We start from the raw sequence: 19889 nt of genomic DNA, 5'->3' as shown, positions 1-19889 counted from the left end.
TGTATTGCATATCAGGTATATTGTGAACCAAGTGTGTTTATGCAACGCCCCAGACATCAACGGAAATTTGTTTCGGGGCGTGTTCAGTCTAACGATTTTCATTGAATCTTAATTGACTTTCAATTGTGGTCCGAGCACTCGATAGATGGCCACGTGATTACAAGAAATTTTTACATTTCTGTACATATAGGCTTACGCTACAGTTGAAACACAAATCGGGGATTATCAAAACGCACATACACATAAACTACAAGTACTTATATGCCGAATATATGTACTCGTATGTATTTATTTAGTTATCAATGCCATCAATTGATTTAATGAACTGCAACTATAACATCTAATTGAATTGCAATTGATTGCCGTATTAATTGCTGATTGTTCTCAATGATATGCTAATGAGTGCCTTTGATTCCGTGTAGCAATTAGTCCGAAGCTTATCAAATCAAGATTTTTCCATGACAAATGTCGATGTAACTCGCAAGAGCATTAAAGCTCTTTGGCGCCATACAAATTAGCAATAATGTTGATTGCACGCAAGTTGACGGATAACCATTACTCATGTAAATCAAATGATTGCTAATCACTTACATTAACTTCGTGAATTCGAAAATAATAATCAGTTTAGTTAAATCAAACATTTTACAGAAACGAGAATAATACGGAATCTACATAAATGTGTTTAAGAAAAAAGTGATGTTATCTTTTAACTTATTACTTGGAAGCCACGGAAAAAAATGTTAACTAATTTCTGACCCTGCCAAATAATTAACTTTGAAATAACATTATAAGATGTCAAATAAGCCTTTAATAAATATGGTGATAACTGTATTGCGAAATAATCCGCATTTACACGTAGAGTTTATCTCTCGAGCTTCTTTCAATTTCGAGTTAAATTTCTTAATTCTTTAATTCGTAAGTTTTATGCGCATAATGCATATTTTAAACTACTCGTATATTAAATACAATCAAAATTTCATCAAAAGCTACAACGTGAGCTAAACAGCATTTTCATATTTTCTTATTTCAAGAATAATATGAATAATTAATGAAATATTTAGTTAAGTGTAATAACAAATTTAGAAACAAGGACTATTTTTCTCATTCTGTATAAAATAACATTTAAAACTAAATTATTAATAAAGGCGCATAGTGTTTAAAGAGTTTATTATTACTTCACTCTAATGACCTGTAGATTTCAAACAGTTTGAAATTCAATTTAGAAAAATACTTTGGAGCTCTTCAGGAATAATAAGGCAATTCATTTGTTGATCGTAAAACCAGATAGAAGAGTCGATATGCAGCCAACATCTTGATCTGACCATTTGAACGAACTTTAGCAAACTACTTGTATTTGTTTATGTGAACAGTGTTTATTTTATTTGTGGCTAGGTAGGCTTTGAAATTTAACTCCTTACGTCCTTTCTACTTGTTTGTGCAAATCAAAAACTGTGCAGCGTGAAATAGAGTGAACGGAATAATGGAGTATCTTGATATTGAAACTTTTCGTTGCAAATATAGCGACATAACGGTGACGGCCGTGCCAAATACAAAGCAGCATAACGCAAATGATGCCAATACTGCTTCCGGTGCCACAAAACCGCCAAAGCCGTCACATCCGCCTTGTGTGGAAATCACGCGCATCCCGTTGAGTGCGCCGAAAATTGCCAGCTTCGGAGCTGCTCGGCCAGGCAAGCTGCCTTATACAAGTAGTGGACCGTCGCCGCAGCAGAAGCTGGCCACGGATGCAGTCGCATATGCCAACGAGTACAAGCAGGTAATGGCCAAGTTGGAATACACCAAGTATATGCAGTCTCAGTTGCAGCTGATGTCGGCTTCGGGCGGCGGACCCCCTGTCCTATCTTTGGAAGGCAACATTTTCGGACTGGGACCAACCACACCCGTACCTATGGGTGGCATCAGTAAGTGGAACCGCTAATAAGCAACATACTTGTACTATGCTAACACATTTTCTACAGTTCTCGAGCCGAATGCCAACATTGCCAACAAGTACAATGATCTATTGACCATTATCGCTGGGATGCCATCCAATCTGGCTCCCTCTGCCATGGGATTGCGTGCGCCAAAAGAGCGTTTGCTGCGCGACATTGCGCATGCGCGCGTCATTCTGCGCCAATGCCTCATATTGCTGAGTCGCGAGTCTGAAGATAAGTCAGAGCCAAGCCATCCAACTTTATATTAAGGTCGTCCACAAACACATGCCGTACATCCTCATCCTGCACTCAGGCTAGATGCTGGGAACTGCTGTACTGCAAAAAAGAAAGCTGCACTCAAACCAAACTCATTTATAAAGCTTACATTCAGACAAACTTCACTGTAGCTCCCATTAGCGTAAGATGTAAGCTTCCAATTGCCGCCCCATTCGAGCAAATCAAAAATAAAAATAATAATATTGTATGAAGAAATAATTTCATACTTTTACTGGCGATAATAAACACATTTCGCGTAATAATACCACATGCTTTATCGCTTCGGCCCAGCAGGTAATACATCAAGGCATTCGACCAAAGTGTCGCCGCTTGACCCAAATACCAAGGTAAGCGACAAGCAGGCGGCTGCTGGCCAACATCAACTCCAACTCCCCAAATGAAATGTTAACGAAATGGAATCAAAATAACGTGAGATGGCAAAAAAGAAGAAAATTACTGTCTGACTAACTGACTGACTGACTGGCAGGCTGACTGTCTGACTGACTGACAGACAGAAACGGAGCAACGTTGCCAAAATGGAAACCAGTCGACAATTGCTGTTTTTATGATGGGAACATTGTGGAAATTAAAAGTATATATGTATATATATGTTCAGTATATACTTGTAGTATATACGTAAATCGCGCTGTTAATGTCCATTTCAGATTCAGGAGCAATTAGGTGACTCTTATCAACGTCGTTCAGGCTCGCGGATAAATCTCAGCGGGTCTACTACTGTATTTCAGGCGAAACATAAACATTGAAACCAAAAACAATCCCATCAAGAAACCAACAAAAAAAGAAATTTTAGTCACTCGAAGGCTTAATACACTATTACTTTAAAGAACGATTTGAATTTCAACCGTAATCTTCCTGTTCCAAAAAAGAAAAGCTTTAAATAGTTTAGGAATTCGCTTTTGCTTCATATTTGTGTTTTTTTATTATTAACAATTATCAAATAATACTCCGTTTCGATCAAATTTATTTGGAAATCTTATTATCTAACAGTGTCCGAATTTTATCGAATTATAAGAAACCGGAAATATTATTAAAACCAAATGCCTTTATCGACTTTCGAATATCAAATAATTTACTATGATCATTTCTATTCTGCACAATTCAATCGAACTCCAGATCCGAACTTCCTCGATTAATAATTAAAAGCACTCTTTTCACTTTATTTTTATTCTATTCAGAATATGTTTTCAACAACAACTGTTTTAAAGAATTGGCGTTTTGTAGTATACGCACAGAAATAATGTCTAAGAACTTTAATAGGCTTACATATCTACTAAAACATATTAATCTTCAATTTTGGAAATGTGATCCACATTTTAATCTGCAGAAAGAATCTGTATTTTCCGTATCCGCATATAAAGTGATAGTTTATATTCCATTTAATTAAGGAAAAGCCCTAATAGAGACTAATCTAAGGAAACAAGTTCTTGGGCATTACAAACAAGACAATCAAATCATAGCAGCCGATTTAGGGGAAAAGGGTATGAAAGTTTTGCGTTGCCTTTGAACGACCTTCGCCATTTTTAGTTTTCAGCCTTTAAAAGTATTTTGCTGTTGTTGTTTTCCTTAACATTGCCCGCTTTGAATATGTACATATGTATGTATATACGCGAATATACATTTTTGTATTGCTGCGGATGCATAAAACATGTTACGAGGCGGGTCGCAACCGCTGTTGTTGCTGCTTCTTGTTGCTTCTTCTTGGCAGTTCAGCCTTCAGGTAAACTTCAACGTCAGCTTCTCTCCTGTGCTCATCCGCTCGGCAACATTTCCGTCAACACCAACTGACCAGCAACATGTAGCCAAGAAGCTTGGCAACAACGCCGCATTCTCGTGGGGCTGTCGAAGCGAAGTGGCGTGATCGCATGTGATCGAGTGTGTGTGCGAGTGTGTGTGTGTGAGTGTGTGTGTAAAGTGGAGTTGACCATTTGAAGGTCGCACAAGGTTTTGGGGCCTGCACAAGAGGCTGGGCAACGAAAGCGCGCCAAAAACAGAACCCGAAGCTAACTCAACCATATTTGTACGTAAATAAAAAAAACTATATATGTACTTATACATATGTTTGTATATACATAGGTATTTGTATCTATATATGTTCATAGGTATCTAAAGCTTTCAAGCTACGAGCACCATTCGCGCGTAATTTTCAGTTGCACTTAATGAATCTTGAGATTTATGGTGTGGTTCGGCGTGGGTCTAAGCCTAACATTTATGATTTATGATTTTGAAATCGCTTTGAGCGCATGGGAAATTCGCTATTGATTGATGTTTAAGTACTTTGCGAGCGATTTTGGAGAGAAATCGCTCAAAATATCACAGTACTAGAGGACCCATAGGATGAGGTGAGAAAAGCCATTTAAGTTCAAACAAAAGGTACATTAAAAAAAAAATAAAAAATAATTTTAAATAGTTTTATTAACAGTGAAAGTGTTGCTCATAAACCCAAAGAATTGGCGAAAGGAAATACTTGTTTGTATAGCTGGCAGTTAAAACGTAATGGCACAACGAAGTGATAAATGGCTAATACTATAAATAAATAAAAATCATTCTAATATGGCATTTTATATGTTTTGCATAGTCATGCCTAGATTGAAGTTTACCCTTCGACAACAAGTTATAAAACGAGAATTTTCATTGCTCAGTTTTATACTTTTGTGCAAGCTTTGTAACATCCATAAAGATGAAAGGAAGATCCTAATGCCCACCTGTCAGGTTTTTTTAAATCACAACTCCCCACACACTGTAGGGGCTATAAGGTTAAATCTCGGTTGCTTTCTGTATGTTCGCAAATAAATTGTAAGGACCGACCATTTCAGATGACCATATCAAAAAGCTGTTATTGAAAGGTTATCTTAAAGTAGTCCAGAGCTGGATACTGTTTTTCTTTTAAATACATATATTCAAACAACAACAAAAACCATTTAATTGTAAAAATGTATTTCCTCTTTTCAAACAAAAATTCATTTGCACTTTTTACCAATTTACAATTTGTTTAAATAATAAAATTCATTTGCACTTTTTACCAATTTACAATTTGTTTAAATAATAAAATTCATTTGCACTTTTTACCAATTTACAATTTGTTTAAATATAAATATTTTAGTCGCAGAAATGCGTAAACTAGGTGGCATAAATAAACTAAATGTAACTAAATTTAATAGAGTATTGTAAAAGAGTTTTGTAGACTTGATATTATTCTCAAAACCATAATGTCCACATGTTTTCAAATGGCTGTTTCAGAGTTTTGAACTACTTCACTCTGCTCCCTTTAATGTTTAATCCCATTTAATCAATTTTATTGTAAAAGAGTTTTGTAGACTTGATATTATTTTCAAAAATATAATGTCTATATGTTTTCAAATGGCTGTTTGATTGTTCTAATAGTTTTCGCACTCCTTTACTCTTCTACTACTCCCTTTAATGTTGTTTAATCCCATTTAATCAATTTTATTGTAAATACATATAGTATATTGTCTGGCTGTGGATGCCCTCAATATTTATTTGTGCAAAATGGCAAACGATATGCGTGTGATTGGAATTCATCGAATGCAAGTTGACGCCTTTGCACTTGGACATTGGAACGAGAAGCGGTGAAGGCGGTTGCCCGCAGCCAAAGGCGACAATTTGCAACTCGTCTGAGTGGAGTGAAGTGGAGTGAGTGGAGTGAGTGGAGATGGGGACGGGGAACTGATGGCCAATCGCTCGTCTGCTTCGCTTGGAACCACTTGAAGGCGTATCTGGTTTCGCCTTCGCTTTCAACTGCAATCTTTCCACACCTCACTTCAGCTACAAAACTCAAGTCTCGCTTGTCAAATTGTATCACAGGCGTTGATAAAAACGAGCATCGACTAGTTGGCTAGTTGGCGCTCTCTCTCTAAATAAGTTATGGCCACAAATTTCCAGTGCCCTCGTTCATCAATGTCCAACCGGCGGCAGTTTTGAATAGAGGCGCCGTATGTACGGCTAGCCGCCTTGTGCCCACATTGTGCCGACTTACATACTCGCATAATGCTAGAAAAGTACAAATTTGGTCAACAAATTGTGTAAAACGTTAACACCTTCAGATTTTGTTGTTTTCGTCTGCTTTTCGCTTTAATTGAAGCGAGCCCTTCGCTTCTCATTCACAGACCGCATGGGCATTTTATTTTGTATTTTTCTATCAGCAGTGCTGAGCTTAAATGCATTTTTGTGAGTGTTTCTGAGTAAATGTGTGTGTACGTGTGTGGGCCTTTAAATGACCCTTTGCCGTCGACCACATTTATCGGCAAGGTCACGCATTTCGTATGTAAATTATGTCAATTGCCCGGTGTCTTTGACCTTTGCATTTTATGTACAGTAGGCATGCGTATAGTACTTTTTACATTTGTTTTAAACATCAAGACATCTGTTTTCACGTTGTTTAACAGCATTGCAAACAGAAAAAAAGAGAACTTGACTTGTGAAATTGACTAATAAGACAGCAGTGTCGGAATGGTTGCAGATCATATTTTATATAAATTATATAAAAATTTAAAACCATAAAATAATTTTAGCTTCTTGTTCAGCTGTTTCAGATCCACGAGAATAATTGTTAAAAATAGCTTCATTCAGTAGTAATAGTTTATAAAAAATAATTAATAATAGCAGGGCAAGCAGAATTAAATTAAACCAAAAACACCAACAAATACAAGTATTTCTTTTATGTTAATAGACAGATAATTTATAGACAATTTGTGCTGCAAGAGTTTTCTCAAAATAAGTTTCCATGTCTTGAGCTTTCTGTTCTTCATATATAGTACAATACAAATGTACATTAAACCTATATATAGTCGATATGTAATATAATGATTTCAATAATAAAGCATACTTTGTTATATGATATGTTATTGTCTTGCCTAGAAAAAACGTAAAAATTGTTAATTATTAATTAATTTGGGAAAGCATTATTTCCATCGGGTTGGAAGAAGTAAATAGAAATATTAAAATACCAAAGTATTTACAACCAGACACACAATAATTACTTTTCAACAAGTGCTGAACAATTTTCATCACAAATATTTATTCTATTTTCTTCCAAAAGTGCTTCGCAGCGAATAAATATTTCCTTTTCCGTATGCGTTCAAAAATGGAAATAGGTTTAAAATTAAAAATCCAATTTGTGGTTTTCGATTCCCGTTCGTTTTAAATGATATAGATCTTGACATTTTTTAAAAGCTTATAGACATGTTGTCAGCTATATATATGGGAATCAGCTATATATATTTGCATATTTCTAACTAAATAGATCGGGCAGGCATGAAGGGAATTCTCACAATGATCCGTAAGATTAAACTAGATCCGATTTACTATATTCAGAATGGAATGGATTGTAATCTGTCGCCTGCTGAAACGGCGAAGAAAAGGAAGAAGAATAGTGAGAAGGTTGAAGAGGTCACACCCTCTTGACCTTCTCAACAGATTTATATAAATTATAAATGTTGAATTGTAATTAAGACTTTGTTGTATTTGTATTTACATTTAAGTTTAATTTAAGTCATAAATATAACAGTATAATTTAAAAAAAAAAGGTTAGACAGTATGTGGTTGGCTTAAAGTCGAAATTATGTTTGTAGTCAACAGAGTTCGAAGAGAAAGAAGTGTTGGTTGGTCTTCATATTTTCGATACCCCTTGATATTGCTTCTGGACTAAAATTGACAGTCTAAGTATGTCGAGTGTCAATTAATATTGGCTTTTAATTGAAAACTGAGGAACAATACCAACATCAATTGTACGCATGTCAAAATAACATGAAAACATATTGCACAAGTCATAAGCAGGAAATGCAACATTTCCCAATGCACTCAAAATAGATGCTGAACTTTATAGCTCACTTATTATTGTTGTTCCTAAATATTGCAGTTGCTGTTGTTGTTGTTGTTGTTATTTGGGCAAGCAAATGCAACTGACGGGACGGCACACATTGAGGCATGCTGCCAAATGATTTAGTAGGCGGTGCAAACATGCGCCATATGCATGCAACATGCGAGCCGATCGGAGAGCAGCCACTTAAATTTTTAAAGACTGGCGCGTTAAAGAAAACAAAACCGCACCGGAAAAACAACAGCAACAACAATAACAACAGCAACAACAACAAAAACTGCAAGCAAACAAAGAACGATTTACAGAAAAGTTTTCGCGCCTGCCTCCAAACTGTTTGCCCGTTGTGGATGTGTGGGTTGAAGTTGAAGTTTCAGTTCGCGTTGCACACTCTGCTCGGTCGTCCAGCTCTTCGTTGCTGACTCGTTCAACATCATTTGTGGCAACGCATGCGCGTCTCGCAATAAATTCATAAAAATCATTAAGCAAATTTAAACACAGAGCGTGCATTTCATTTGACCCGACACGCCCCTACGCCCCTGCGCCCCTGCCAGCCCCAGCACATGGGAACAATAATAATAAAAACAAAGAGAGCTGTGAAATTCGCGCATGCGCAAAACGCATTAACATCCATATGGCATTGGGCTTGAAGATGTCGCATTATTTTCAAGCTTAACAGCATGCCGGGACGATTTGGCATATAAATTATGTCTTGCGATCGTAAATGCAGCCATGCATGGACTGAGCAGTTTCGCAACACGAGCCGGTTAACGATAAATATTATAATTCAAACAGTGCACACATATGTATAATAGCACTAGCCCACAGCTAATATTAATTTCTGAAATGCTTATTCTGCTTCGTGGGTTTCACAAATAACATAATTCCAAAACCTGATCAAGTCCTTATCGTACGATCAACACAAATTTAATTTCTTTATGAATCAAAGCTGTTCATACACTCAAACAATAAAAAAAATCGATTAAATCAAATGGGAGATAATTAATTGTCATATTCTACGTATAGATTTACTCATTATTATTCCGAGATATATACGAGTACCTTTACGAACATTTCCATCGATAAAATAAAATTTCTTAAAATAATATCTGAGTTATCGAACAAAAACATAATATGTAGCATAATATATGGCCTTAACATTTTGAATACGTTGCTAGAAGTATTAGAAAAATGAATTATGCTATATGTTCAATTATAACAAATAATAAAGTCTATCGTAGATGCTCTATTTTGTTTATTTAGATCTCTAAATTACTTATCCAATTAGTTTCCATAAAAACATATTTTTTACACAAACAAAATTTTTTAAACATATTTTTACACATTTTTGTTTTCCTTAATAGTACTATACTTTCATAAAGACCAAATTCAATATACTATTAAATATGTTTCAATTTCCATTTTATAAAGATCAAAAAGCGAACCAAAAGTTCATCTTCCAAGCTAACAATACTCTAGTAATACTATATTTCGATCAAAACAAACTAAGCACAATACCTAATATCCTAATATCCTAAATTAAAAAGTTTCTAGCTGATCCCCAACTAATTGATTTGGGTGTACAAGTAATACAGAATACTCTCCAAAATATGTGCCTTTATCTTACACATAATTATGGAAAAAATATATTTGATTGTTTGTTTGCTTCTCCTACGCAGTTTTATAAAATGAATTCCTTTTGATCTTATTGAAAACGAATAGAAGAATGTACATTTTATAATTTAAAAAATTTTATAATTAAAAAAAAACTGTTGCTTCTACATTAAACGCGCCAAAAATTATGAAATTTGCATTCTGCGCATGAACTTGAGAACGAAACAAAAGACAAATGACACCAAAAAGCAAAGAAACACGAGCGAAACGAAAACAAGAATTATTTAAATTTTTTGCTTCGTTTTGTGCATGTTTTTGTGGCTCATCTTTATCCCCCGATCGAGGCATCAACAAATTTTTTGTTTATACAAATTGACAGACCAAACAGACCAGTCGAACGAAGCTGATCTGAGACTCTAAACTGGCGGCTAAGAATTTAACGCGGGTGTGGCAGATACAGATATAAGATATATACATAGCATATATGATATGTAGATATGTGTGTGTATCTGCAAACTTATGCGACAACCACTTGTGGTCTTAGCTTTCGAAATTGCCAGCAGACTTCTTTAAATTAACGTTGACACTTGTTGTCGTATCTTTTATTTTTTATTTTCTTTCGCGCTCTCTCGCCTTGGAAATAACTCATTAGAATCGCTCCGGGCAGCTCAAGGTTATGCCTGCAGCGAACTTTGCCGATCCAACTAACTACAGTCAACCCTCATAATATGAATCGCAAATGCCTCTTCCCCCTGTGAGTTCACTTCTGTTGGCTTTTGTGAACTCGTCTGTGCTGGTAGGGCGAACGACAGACAGCCTCTGTGTGACTGGAAACAAAAGCAAAACTGATTTTCATAAATCTTTGCGGCTCAACTGGATTCATGTGCAGGTTTATCAGATATCTCTCCGCCATAGTGCCTCTTTGCAGCTTCGCAACTTCCCCTAGTTAGAGCAGAAATGTCCAAGATTATGGAGAGTTGTATTTGCAAAGCTGAAGATACTTAGCCAGCAGCTATGTATTTGAAAGATGAAGTCAGTGGCTCACAATACAATGATTAATTGCATGGCTCTTTAAATGTGAATCGAAATAGAGAGACTTTTGTCTGATACTTATTAATAACTTCTTTATCTGCGCTAAATATAGATTTCATTTAACATAACTAACACACAAAACCAAGCTATTAGCGAAGATTTTATGTGTATAATTTCTTAGTTTAGACATTAACCTGCGATGACAACAAAATTTATTTGATTCCAATGTTTGAGAATTCATAGAGTAGAAATTCGGGGTTAACTTTACCTTTAGAGTTAAGGAGACTTTTCGTATAATATAAAAACCAATTGAATAACAATTCTACGTAATTTATAAACAGAAGTTTTGAAACCAAAAAAAAAGTATTTCAAGAAAGCTAAGAAGAAACCCGGTCTTTCAATTCTTTTTATGATTTATATTCACATTATTTGATATAGCTGCCATAGCAGTGCTCGGTGCAAAAATCACTCTTAGAAAGATAAGTTTACCAAATTTTGTATTTATGAGTTATTAAGTGCTTCACAGAACTACGAAGTTTCATAAAAATTAGCTACCTTTATTATATATGTAGTTGCCATTGAAATGTTTGGCATAATAGTTGATTTTTTCAGATGAGACTTTAGACTTTTTATAGCCTGTACCCAAAGGGTGAAAGGCTATACTAGTTTTGTGCGCATGTATGTAACACACAGAAGGAGGCGTGGCAGACCCCACAAAGTATATATATTCTTGATCAGGATGAGAAGACGAGTCGATATAGCCATGTCCGTCTGTCCGTCTGTCTGTATGAGCGCAAGGATCTCAGTAAGTACAAGAGCTAGGATAACCAAAATTGGTATCAAGGTTCCTATAAGCCCTAGGCAGAACGAGTTTGTTTATTTTTTCTGATACACCCCCCCACTCCCCCGCAATTCGTATTTTTTCTTATAACTTCCGTAATTCACGGAATTTAAAAATCAATTTTGGTAGGTACATCCAGTTAGTACTAATGTGTCCTGCAGCTCTGTCGGCAGCGCTGCCCGCAGCTGTTGTTGTTGCTGCTTTTGTTCAACTTTGTGCTGCATACATACACGCATATAAACACGCATAGGTACATGATGTAAATGTGTGCTGTTAAAACTGAACATAAACATGTATTCTAATTTAATTAATTATTTTAATTAATTAATTCATTCATTTTTTTTAATAATTTATTTTTTTTTAAATTTTTTTTTTTTAATTTTTCCTTTTTGTGGAGAGTACAGGCTATTTTACTGTCGGGCTTGCTCGACTGTAGCGTTCTATCTTGTTTTTATTTTATTTATAAATGCGACATTTATAAGCTGCCGATATATGTAGCTATAAAAGACTAAAAACAAACTATTAAAATAGAATTTTTTATTTAAAAAAATTTTGTTTACTTCTTGCTTTAAAACAATAGAAAAAATACAATTTATTTAAATATTATTTAGATATTCATGGAATATAAAATCTATCGGGCCTGTCAATAAGCAACTTAATTCATTAAAAATTACATATACTTATTTCTTAAAATTCAACTTGCTGAAGGCATTTAGCCGGCAAAAGAAAATTAATTTAAAGAACTAATTTCTCACAAACTTTGAAATATCTCTCATGTTAATATGCGTATTAATCTCTCTGGTTGGAGGGAATTAAAAGCACTCTTCGAGCCACACTTAAAAACCAGTTAAAGCTGAAATCACCGGCATGTTCCGTGCCGTACTTAGCAAGTCTGTCTAAACTTAGTCTACTCTATCCCAGCGGCAGCTAATGCCGTGGCTTTTGTAAGTGACCCTAATGCCTTAATCCGTTAAAGTCATAACAGCAGACATGGGACAACCCCCCTCTCGGATCATTCAGCTTGAATTGAATATCTTTAGGAACAGTTGGACCCCATGTGGTGTTTGTTGTGCACACACAAGCGCAGTTTTCTCTTCATGTTCTGCCAAATGTACGCCATTTTCAATTTCCAATAGAGATACAACTACAAAAACAAGTACAGCAACAACAACAACAACAACAACGACTACAGCAACATCGCAAGTGTAATGTTTTCTCTAATCGCCGCAGCAAATCTTCAGCAAAGCCAGCGGGCAACATTTCTATTATTTATACCCAAGCGGCCGCGAGTCTTCCAGTTTTCACACTTTCCTCACATACATATGTCCGCGAGCTGTGGAAGTGTGCCGCCCATGTAGCAATTAAAAATAATTTGTTTAGCTTGTTTTATGTCAAAAATCATGAAAATACATCATAATAAAATACACACACACACACATACTCGGATGTACCTATGTATGTACGTAAGTATAATATCACAGCACTATGCTGTTTGTCGATTAAAAATCTTGAAAGGGTAATACGGTTTCTAGTAAACAAAACAAAACTAGTTAAAATGATAAAAAGTACAAACTATATACATACGTGCATGTATCTTGAATTATTTATATTTTTAAAGCATCTAATATTACAGTACTACATTAGTTTAATTTGTTCAACATCTATTTCGAACACAAACTGAATCGTCTTTTGAATTATGGTTTCCAGAAGAAGTTGGTCAATAATAGATAAAATAACACTCATTTTTAATCGTATATAAAGTTCAACAGTTGATGATAGATAAAACACATTATTTCTTGCGTTGTTAACATTTTTATTAAAATAAAGTCTTGACATTTTCCGCTCTTATTACAAATTAAACAAAATCTAACATCTCAGTGAATACATTATTCCTTAAATCAGCACTAGACAGACCAATAATTTACATGTAAATGCATAATATATTTCAATAATGCCATGAAAATTATGCCCCTAAAAAAGTGGCTTGAAAGAAGACTTTATTGTAAAAGATATAAGTATAGATTGTAAGTGTAGAGAGTAATATCTGACACGATTTTAATGAAAAATGTGTTTAAATTTTTAAATCCAAAAATTTTATCTGCAATGATTGTGGGCTTCTTGAAAAAATGTATTTTGTGCTTGTTTTGAATTATTTCCAATACATCTATTGGTAGCTTAGTTAAAGACCAGCGTTACAATCGAATAAAAAACACATTTAAAAAGAAATAGATATTATTATTTTTAATTTGAATCCGTAAGTTTTTCCGTACTATCGTCTTATTGATTCATATAATATATAGTAAGTCTCAGCAGCTCTCAATTATCCATAAACGCAATCAACTAAACATACCTACATACTACAAGTACTATATACATATATACATATGTATATATGTATGTGTGTACTCGTATGTATATTGTTTTTTCTGAGTACGCCTCAAGCGGCACTTGAAAATTCTGCAAATGTAAACTTTTTTCTTGAGCGTTTTGATTGAAAGGCAAATAAGCTGCCGTTTCAGAAAAAAAATTATAAAAAAAAAATAAATAATGAGAAGACTGTGGCTTCAAATAATGGAAATCCATTTGACGACGACAGCAAAAACAAAGCGCATACATAAATCATTTGCACAGACAAAATGCAAATCTTTGCAGATTAAAAAAAAAAAAGACAGCATTGCTGTATAAATAAGCAACGAGAGCGGGCAACAGAGAGACAGGAAAGAAATAAAAAATAAAATAAAATTATTAAAAGCTAAACCTGTCAAATGCGCGGTATCGTGAAGATAAGCTCGCCAGGTCGACGCCGTTATCGACAACGCTGCCGGATCAGCGCTCGGAACGCGTCTCAAAGAGTGCCTCAAGTGGGATCTAAGTCGCTGCCTCCCTTCCCTCTGATCCCCTCCATCCCAATGGCTGCTGAGCGAGTGAATATTTGTTTTAATTAAATGCCATTCGACGGACGTAATTGCAGCACATTAGGTAAAAATAAAATGGTGAAAAAAAGTTTAAATGTTCAACATTTTATCTGTGCACGTTGGTATCGAACTGGACATTAATTGACCAGTCCGGCAAGATGGAGTGGACGTTTGTAAATGTTTTATGCAACTTTGCTTTGCCCAAACTTTTTAAATTAGGCATTGCATTTAGATAATCATGTGATTATTTATGTTTCTGTACCTATTTGTTTAGTTGCTGAAAATAATTAATTTCGTGTACAGGTTCTATCACAAAACATAAAATACAGCTGAGTCTGAAGATCATTGGCAAACTTTTAAAACTGAAGTTTAAGGTTGTTAGGACCGCTCAACTCACTTAAATGATCTATATATTTATATAAATAAATAAATAAGTAAATATATATTATATCTATATATTTACTAAAGGTAAAAGAAACAGTCTATTTACTGTTTTTTGAAAAAGAAGAAATGTCGTTTATCTGAGTTGAAGTAAATATCTTCCCTGCAGTTATGCAAAACCCTTTATTTCTCCATGATCCTGGGCCTGTAGCTTCCGTGCCATCTTATCTTCTCTTGTAAACTCTTTTTACTTATCATGCATTTGGTAATCCAAGAAATTTAGAATATGTCTAAAACATTCAATATAGTACAATTTCGTTTCCATTACATCAAAATAAGGAGTTTTAAGCAGAGATATCAAAGCTCACTAATCATCTCCGTCGTTTTCTCAACGACCATCATCTCATCGGTAATGACAGTGAAGTTTTCATGAATTCTCTTTGCCTTTTCTTACGCCCTTCTAGAAGTTTCATAATTGCAATTTGTACTCATCCCAAGTAGAGTCTTCTTTTTTCATTCTCCATCTTAATATTGAAGCCCCTTTTTGAGGATCAACACGATTTTGTAAACGCCTCCTTTAACTGAGTTTCTCCAGAAACTTTTCAATGTTTTCTTTCCCTAAACCTGTTGTATTTATTTCCAAGTAAATTTTTGTCTATTCTGAATCGCATATTTTCGAATTTTGTTTTAAAGAGATTGTGTTTGTGGACTGAGAGTGACATTATCTTTGCTTAGGATAGCCATCGCTAGAGATACAAGTATGATAACATTTTTTTTTTTGCTTTTTTCAAGAAACAATGTATACTTCTATAATTTAACAAGTATTTTAGAAATGTCTTTAAATCAATTCTGAGCATGACTTGCTAAGTAGATACATTTTTGATTTTAATTTCGCAAACTATTTGCACATCAATACTCTCCTAGCAGTGTTGAACATGCAAATAGTAGAGCACTTCAAATTGTGAACACTTATAAAACTGGAATAAAAATTCCGTGTTCACGTATATAATATTTCAAATAAGCCCAGCACGTAGTAATTATTATGACAATTGACCGCAAATTTCATAATTATATTACCATAATTACAGTTATGGCTCTTGTTATTGAAATGATTTGTGCAAAGACTTGAATGCAATGCAAAACAAAGTAAATTTTAAACCCAACGTAACCAATATGCGAAACCTTGACGTCAAAAAGAGATATTTTTGCACTTTTGGCCAATAAGTCAATAAATGTTACCAACCGCATTATAATTATGATTTTTTTTCTGGCCGAAATTGCATTGAAAAACTCGCAATTGAAGGCCGTAGCTTTTGTTTTCAGGCAATTAGGCGAGACATTTTTTATTTGTTATGGTAATTACGAGTATGAAGCTTTTGAATTGCCGACAAAATAACAAACATTTGTTGATTTAAGTCGAACTCAACTTGTTGAGCTTTGCAAACCACAACAAAACTCATGAATACAGTTATAAAGGTCAATGATAACAATTGATTTTGATTTTGGAGGCGTTTCTCAATTTGCATTTAAAGGTCACATTATTTCTGTGCAGAATATTTCTGCAAATCAATTTGACAATGCCTCGATGTGAGTTGAAAACGAAGAAGTCAAACGAAGAGCATTCTTCTTAACATCTAATAAGTATATTTTATTTTCTTTGTCAGAAGAACGACATACCATATGCATAGTATTTACATATACATATATATTTTCTTTATAAAAGTCATTTCATGTTGCATACACAGCTCTCAACCATTGACAATTAATCAACTGTTAATTAATCGACAGAATGTCATATTAAAATGTGCACTTTACGACTCACAACAATTTATTGTTTGCATATTTAGATAGAAATCTAAAATTGTTGTCGCCAACGTGCAAAATGCCATATGTATGTATGTATGTGTCTGATTGTTGCACTGTTGTGTGGTTGTAATGAATGGGAAGGTCGCAAGTGTGCGGTCCAACAATCTTGCATACAAATAAAAAATATAATACCCATTAGAAAATTACAAGAATACTTGCAACACATTGTAGTCAATTTTTTATATAAGTGGATGGAATCACGAAGTTTTATAGAAACGTTAAGCTTTTCTAGATAGCATCAATAAAGTTATGACAAATATTAATGAATGAATAGGTAAAAATGATTTCTAAGTTTTTCAACAATTATTTAATTTAATTTTTTAATTATTGCAATACGAATACAAGTTGATTATTTATAAAAAGAATCGTGGTGATATCTTCATTGTGCGTTGATTTCCTGGTAAGTATATTTTTATAACAAAAATGAAGAGGAGAATATTGGGATGCCTGCTGATATGGTTACTTTATTATAATAGGAATATATACATGTATACTAAGCCTAATTCTGTTTTTACACGTGTTATATCAAAATCGTGTAAAAAGAAAACCGTATAAAAACAGAATTAGCTATATACTATATATAACATCTACTTCAATTTGTTCTGAATTAAAAACATGTGTTTTTCGCTATAGTCCTTTTACAACTTACAAGGGCGTAGGCAGGGGGGGGGGGGGGGGGCAGGGGGGCCGTTGCCGTCCCCCAAAAAATTTTGCCATATGGAACTGAGTTGGATTTGTTGAAGTTTTTTCATTGATCATAGGCATACATTATTTTTTAAATGCATTTAATCAAAATTTTAATTTTTTGGCCTCCCCCTTTGGTAAAAGCTGCCTACGCCCTTGACAACTTATAATATTTGCAAAAATAACCGATCTCTCCTAAGGAATGTAGTTTCTTAAACTTACAATTTGTTTTGTTTGCGATGTTAATAATAACAGATTTACACTCAGTAGGCAACATTTTTGGTCAGATTATAAAATAATAATAATATTAATAATAAGAACCAAATACACTTTAAATTTATGTATAATTAAAATGTATCTAATATAAATAGGTTAAGTACTTGAATTTTAATAATATCTAAGGAAATTTAATTAATGTGACTAGTGCATTAATTTATAAGAATCATTCTTGTAGCACTAGGAATAAATAAATAAATAAATAAATAAAAAAATAAATAAATAAAAAAAAAATTCGTAGCTAAGCTTATGATTTTTTATATAATAAAAGCATTAGTATTAGCCGTGCTTATATTTTTAAAATTTTTAACACTTATGTAATGTGTTGCATTTGTAAGAATATAATTACTCTACCGAACATATGCGTTTACACATTGAGGTTAGGGTACTCATGAAGGTCTAATTACGTCATGCGGTCGACAATCTGCATTATCTCAGCATGCAATCGAAGCGTGCAATTTAAAAATTTATCGATTTCCAATAGATTCGACAGAGGCCGACTTGATGCGAGTTCTCGTACTCGTATGTGCTATCCATGTCCATCTGTATGCATGCAATGCACTCAACGTTTCATGCAAGAATTCTCAAACATGATTTCGTGCTCTCGGCCAGATCCATTCATTAATGCTTAATTATAGACAATTAACTGCAGGCCCGAACGGAGGCTGAGAATGACTTCGGCGACTTGGTCTGAGCTAATGGTGACGCTCGGAATGGCCAATCACTTGAAATTGCAACAATTCGCCCAAACCGCAACCAAACAGCTCAAAGTCTCTGCATAGCCCCGAGTCATGCACATACTACTATATGGACGTACTAGATAGATGGAAACTTTTGTTTATAATTGATATACATACTCAGACTCCTAACTACATACAAGTATATACCTACATACATATACATATACGAATAGATTCCAATTTACATGGATGGTTAAAAGGTGTTTGTTTGCATCGTCGATGCACCACATACAGGTAGGAATGCAGGTATGTAGTTACCTTAAGTATGTATGTTTGTATTTTCTTATAAGTATTTCTTTAGGTTTTCTTTTCAAGCTGGCATGCAACGCGTGAGCGATTTTATTTCGCTTTGACAACACACACACACACATGCATACAGACTAACAGAGTTGGCCAACAATATTTGTTTAAACTTTTAACGCTTTTCCGGTTGACTTGATTTTGGGGCATTCGACGATGCCGAACTTGTTTTCCCACGTTAGAAATTCTTCCATTGGCGTGCACCACAAAATCTTAACTAACACCTTTTAAAATTTGCATTCTCGAGTATGCATAATGGTCGTTGAAATTCCATAGCTTGTTGAAGTTCGTTTATTATTTGCATTTTACGGGCCGGTCAGACTAGGACTATGAGTTCGAAGAAAAACAGTTGCGAGAAAGAGAACCAAAATTTTAAATGCCTTTGCTTTCTGTATAGCAAAAAGAAAGAAGGAAAGGTCTGCTGGCCAGCGCATAAAATATCCAATTTTAGCATTAACAAATATTTACAGTTTAGTCACTCAAGGCCCTCATTATATTTTGCAAAAGCAAAATACTACTTAAAAATATGAAATGCCATACATGCGAGATTGTTTCTGCTTCCCTTATCACACAACTTTAAGAATAAACACCATAAATAAATATTTATATATATATTACATATAGAGCTTTAACACATGCAAAATCTCGTACAAATACTATTTGTACTTTTCACTTCATACTTTAAACTTTTGTTATTTTATGTTCAAGCTGGCTTGAACTTTTTAAAAATACAATTGAATATATAAGTTAAATCAATTGCAGACAACCAGCTATTTTTATAATTTTATAAACAACCCATGACAAATTATTTGGTTTTTTACATTTTCTAGTCATGCTGGATGACATTCCATTTTCCCCAAAATTCGCGACACTTTATTGACTTTCCATGCACAGCGTAAGCGAAAAACGCTCCCACGTTCCCAAAAGACAACACCAAATGTCCAAATCATTTCAACGCACTGAAAATGTTGAAAATCATTATAAAAACAATCGGACAGATCTTTCAAATACACGTACACATTCAACTCACATACAGGTCGCTATAAGCCGAGCCAAAAATAAAATCTTGCAAAAATGGTAGTGAGCAAAAATTCATTTACAAAATGTGTGACAAAATTGTCAACAATAAGCCATCGAAAAAATAGTAATAATATAAACAAAAATCAAACGCAAAAT

The 19889-nt window shown here is 34.2% G+C and overlaps 1 protein-coding gene across 2 annotated transcripts; it reads left to right on the top strand.

The window, feature by feature from the left end:
* The first annotated feature begins 1453 nt into the window (after positions 1 to 1453).
* Positions 1454 to 2467, top strand: LOC115623107 (cyclin-dependent kinase 2-associated protein 2). 2 transcript variants are annotated; one of them, XM_030517314.1, is made up of 3 exons: positions 1454 to 1777; positions 1820 to 1922; positions 1980 to 2467. In XM_030517314.1, the coding sequence occupies exons 1-3, from the start codon at positions 1481 to 1483 to the stop codon at positions 2201 to 2203; spliced, it is 624 nt and encodes a 207-aa protein (XP_030373174.1). In that variant the 5' UTR covers positions 1454 to 1480; the 3' UTR covers positions 2204 to 2467. The 2 variants fall into 2 exon arrangements, with proteins under 2 accessions (XP_030373174.1, XP_030373173.1); XM_030517313.1 differs by having other exon boundaries at positions 1454 to 1922.
* The last annotated feature ends 17422 nt before the right edge of the window (positions 2468 to 19889 follow it).

Source organism: Scaptodrosophila lebanonensis, unplaced genomic scaffold (genome assembly GCF_003285725.1).
Source record: "Scaptodrosophila lebanonensis strain 11010-0011.00,11010-0021.00 unplaced genomic scaffold, SlebRS2 tig00000043-arrow-pilon, whole genome shotgun sequence".
Classification (NCBI taxonomy): Eukaryota; Metazoa; Arthropoda; class Insecta; order Diptera; family Drosophilidae; genus Scaptodrosophila; species Scaptodrosophila lebanonensis.
The sequence above is the reverse complement of the archived record's forward strand: the minus strand, read 5'-3'. Positions and strand labels throughout refer to the sequence as shown.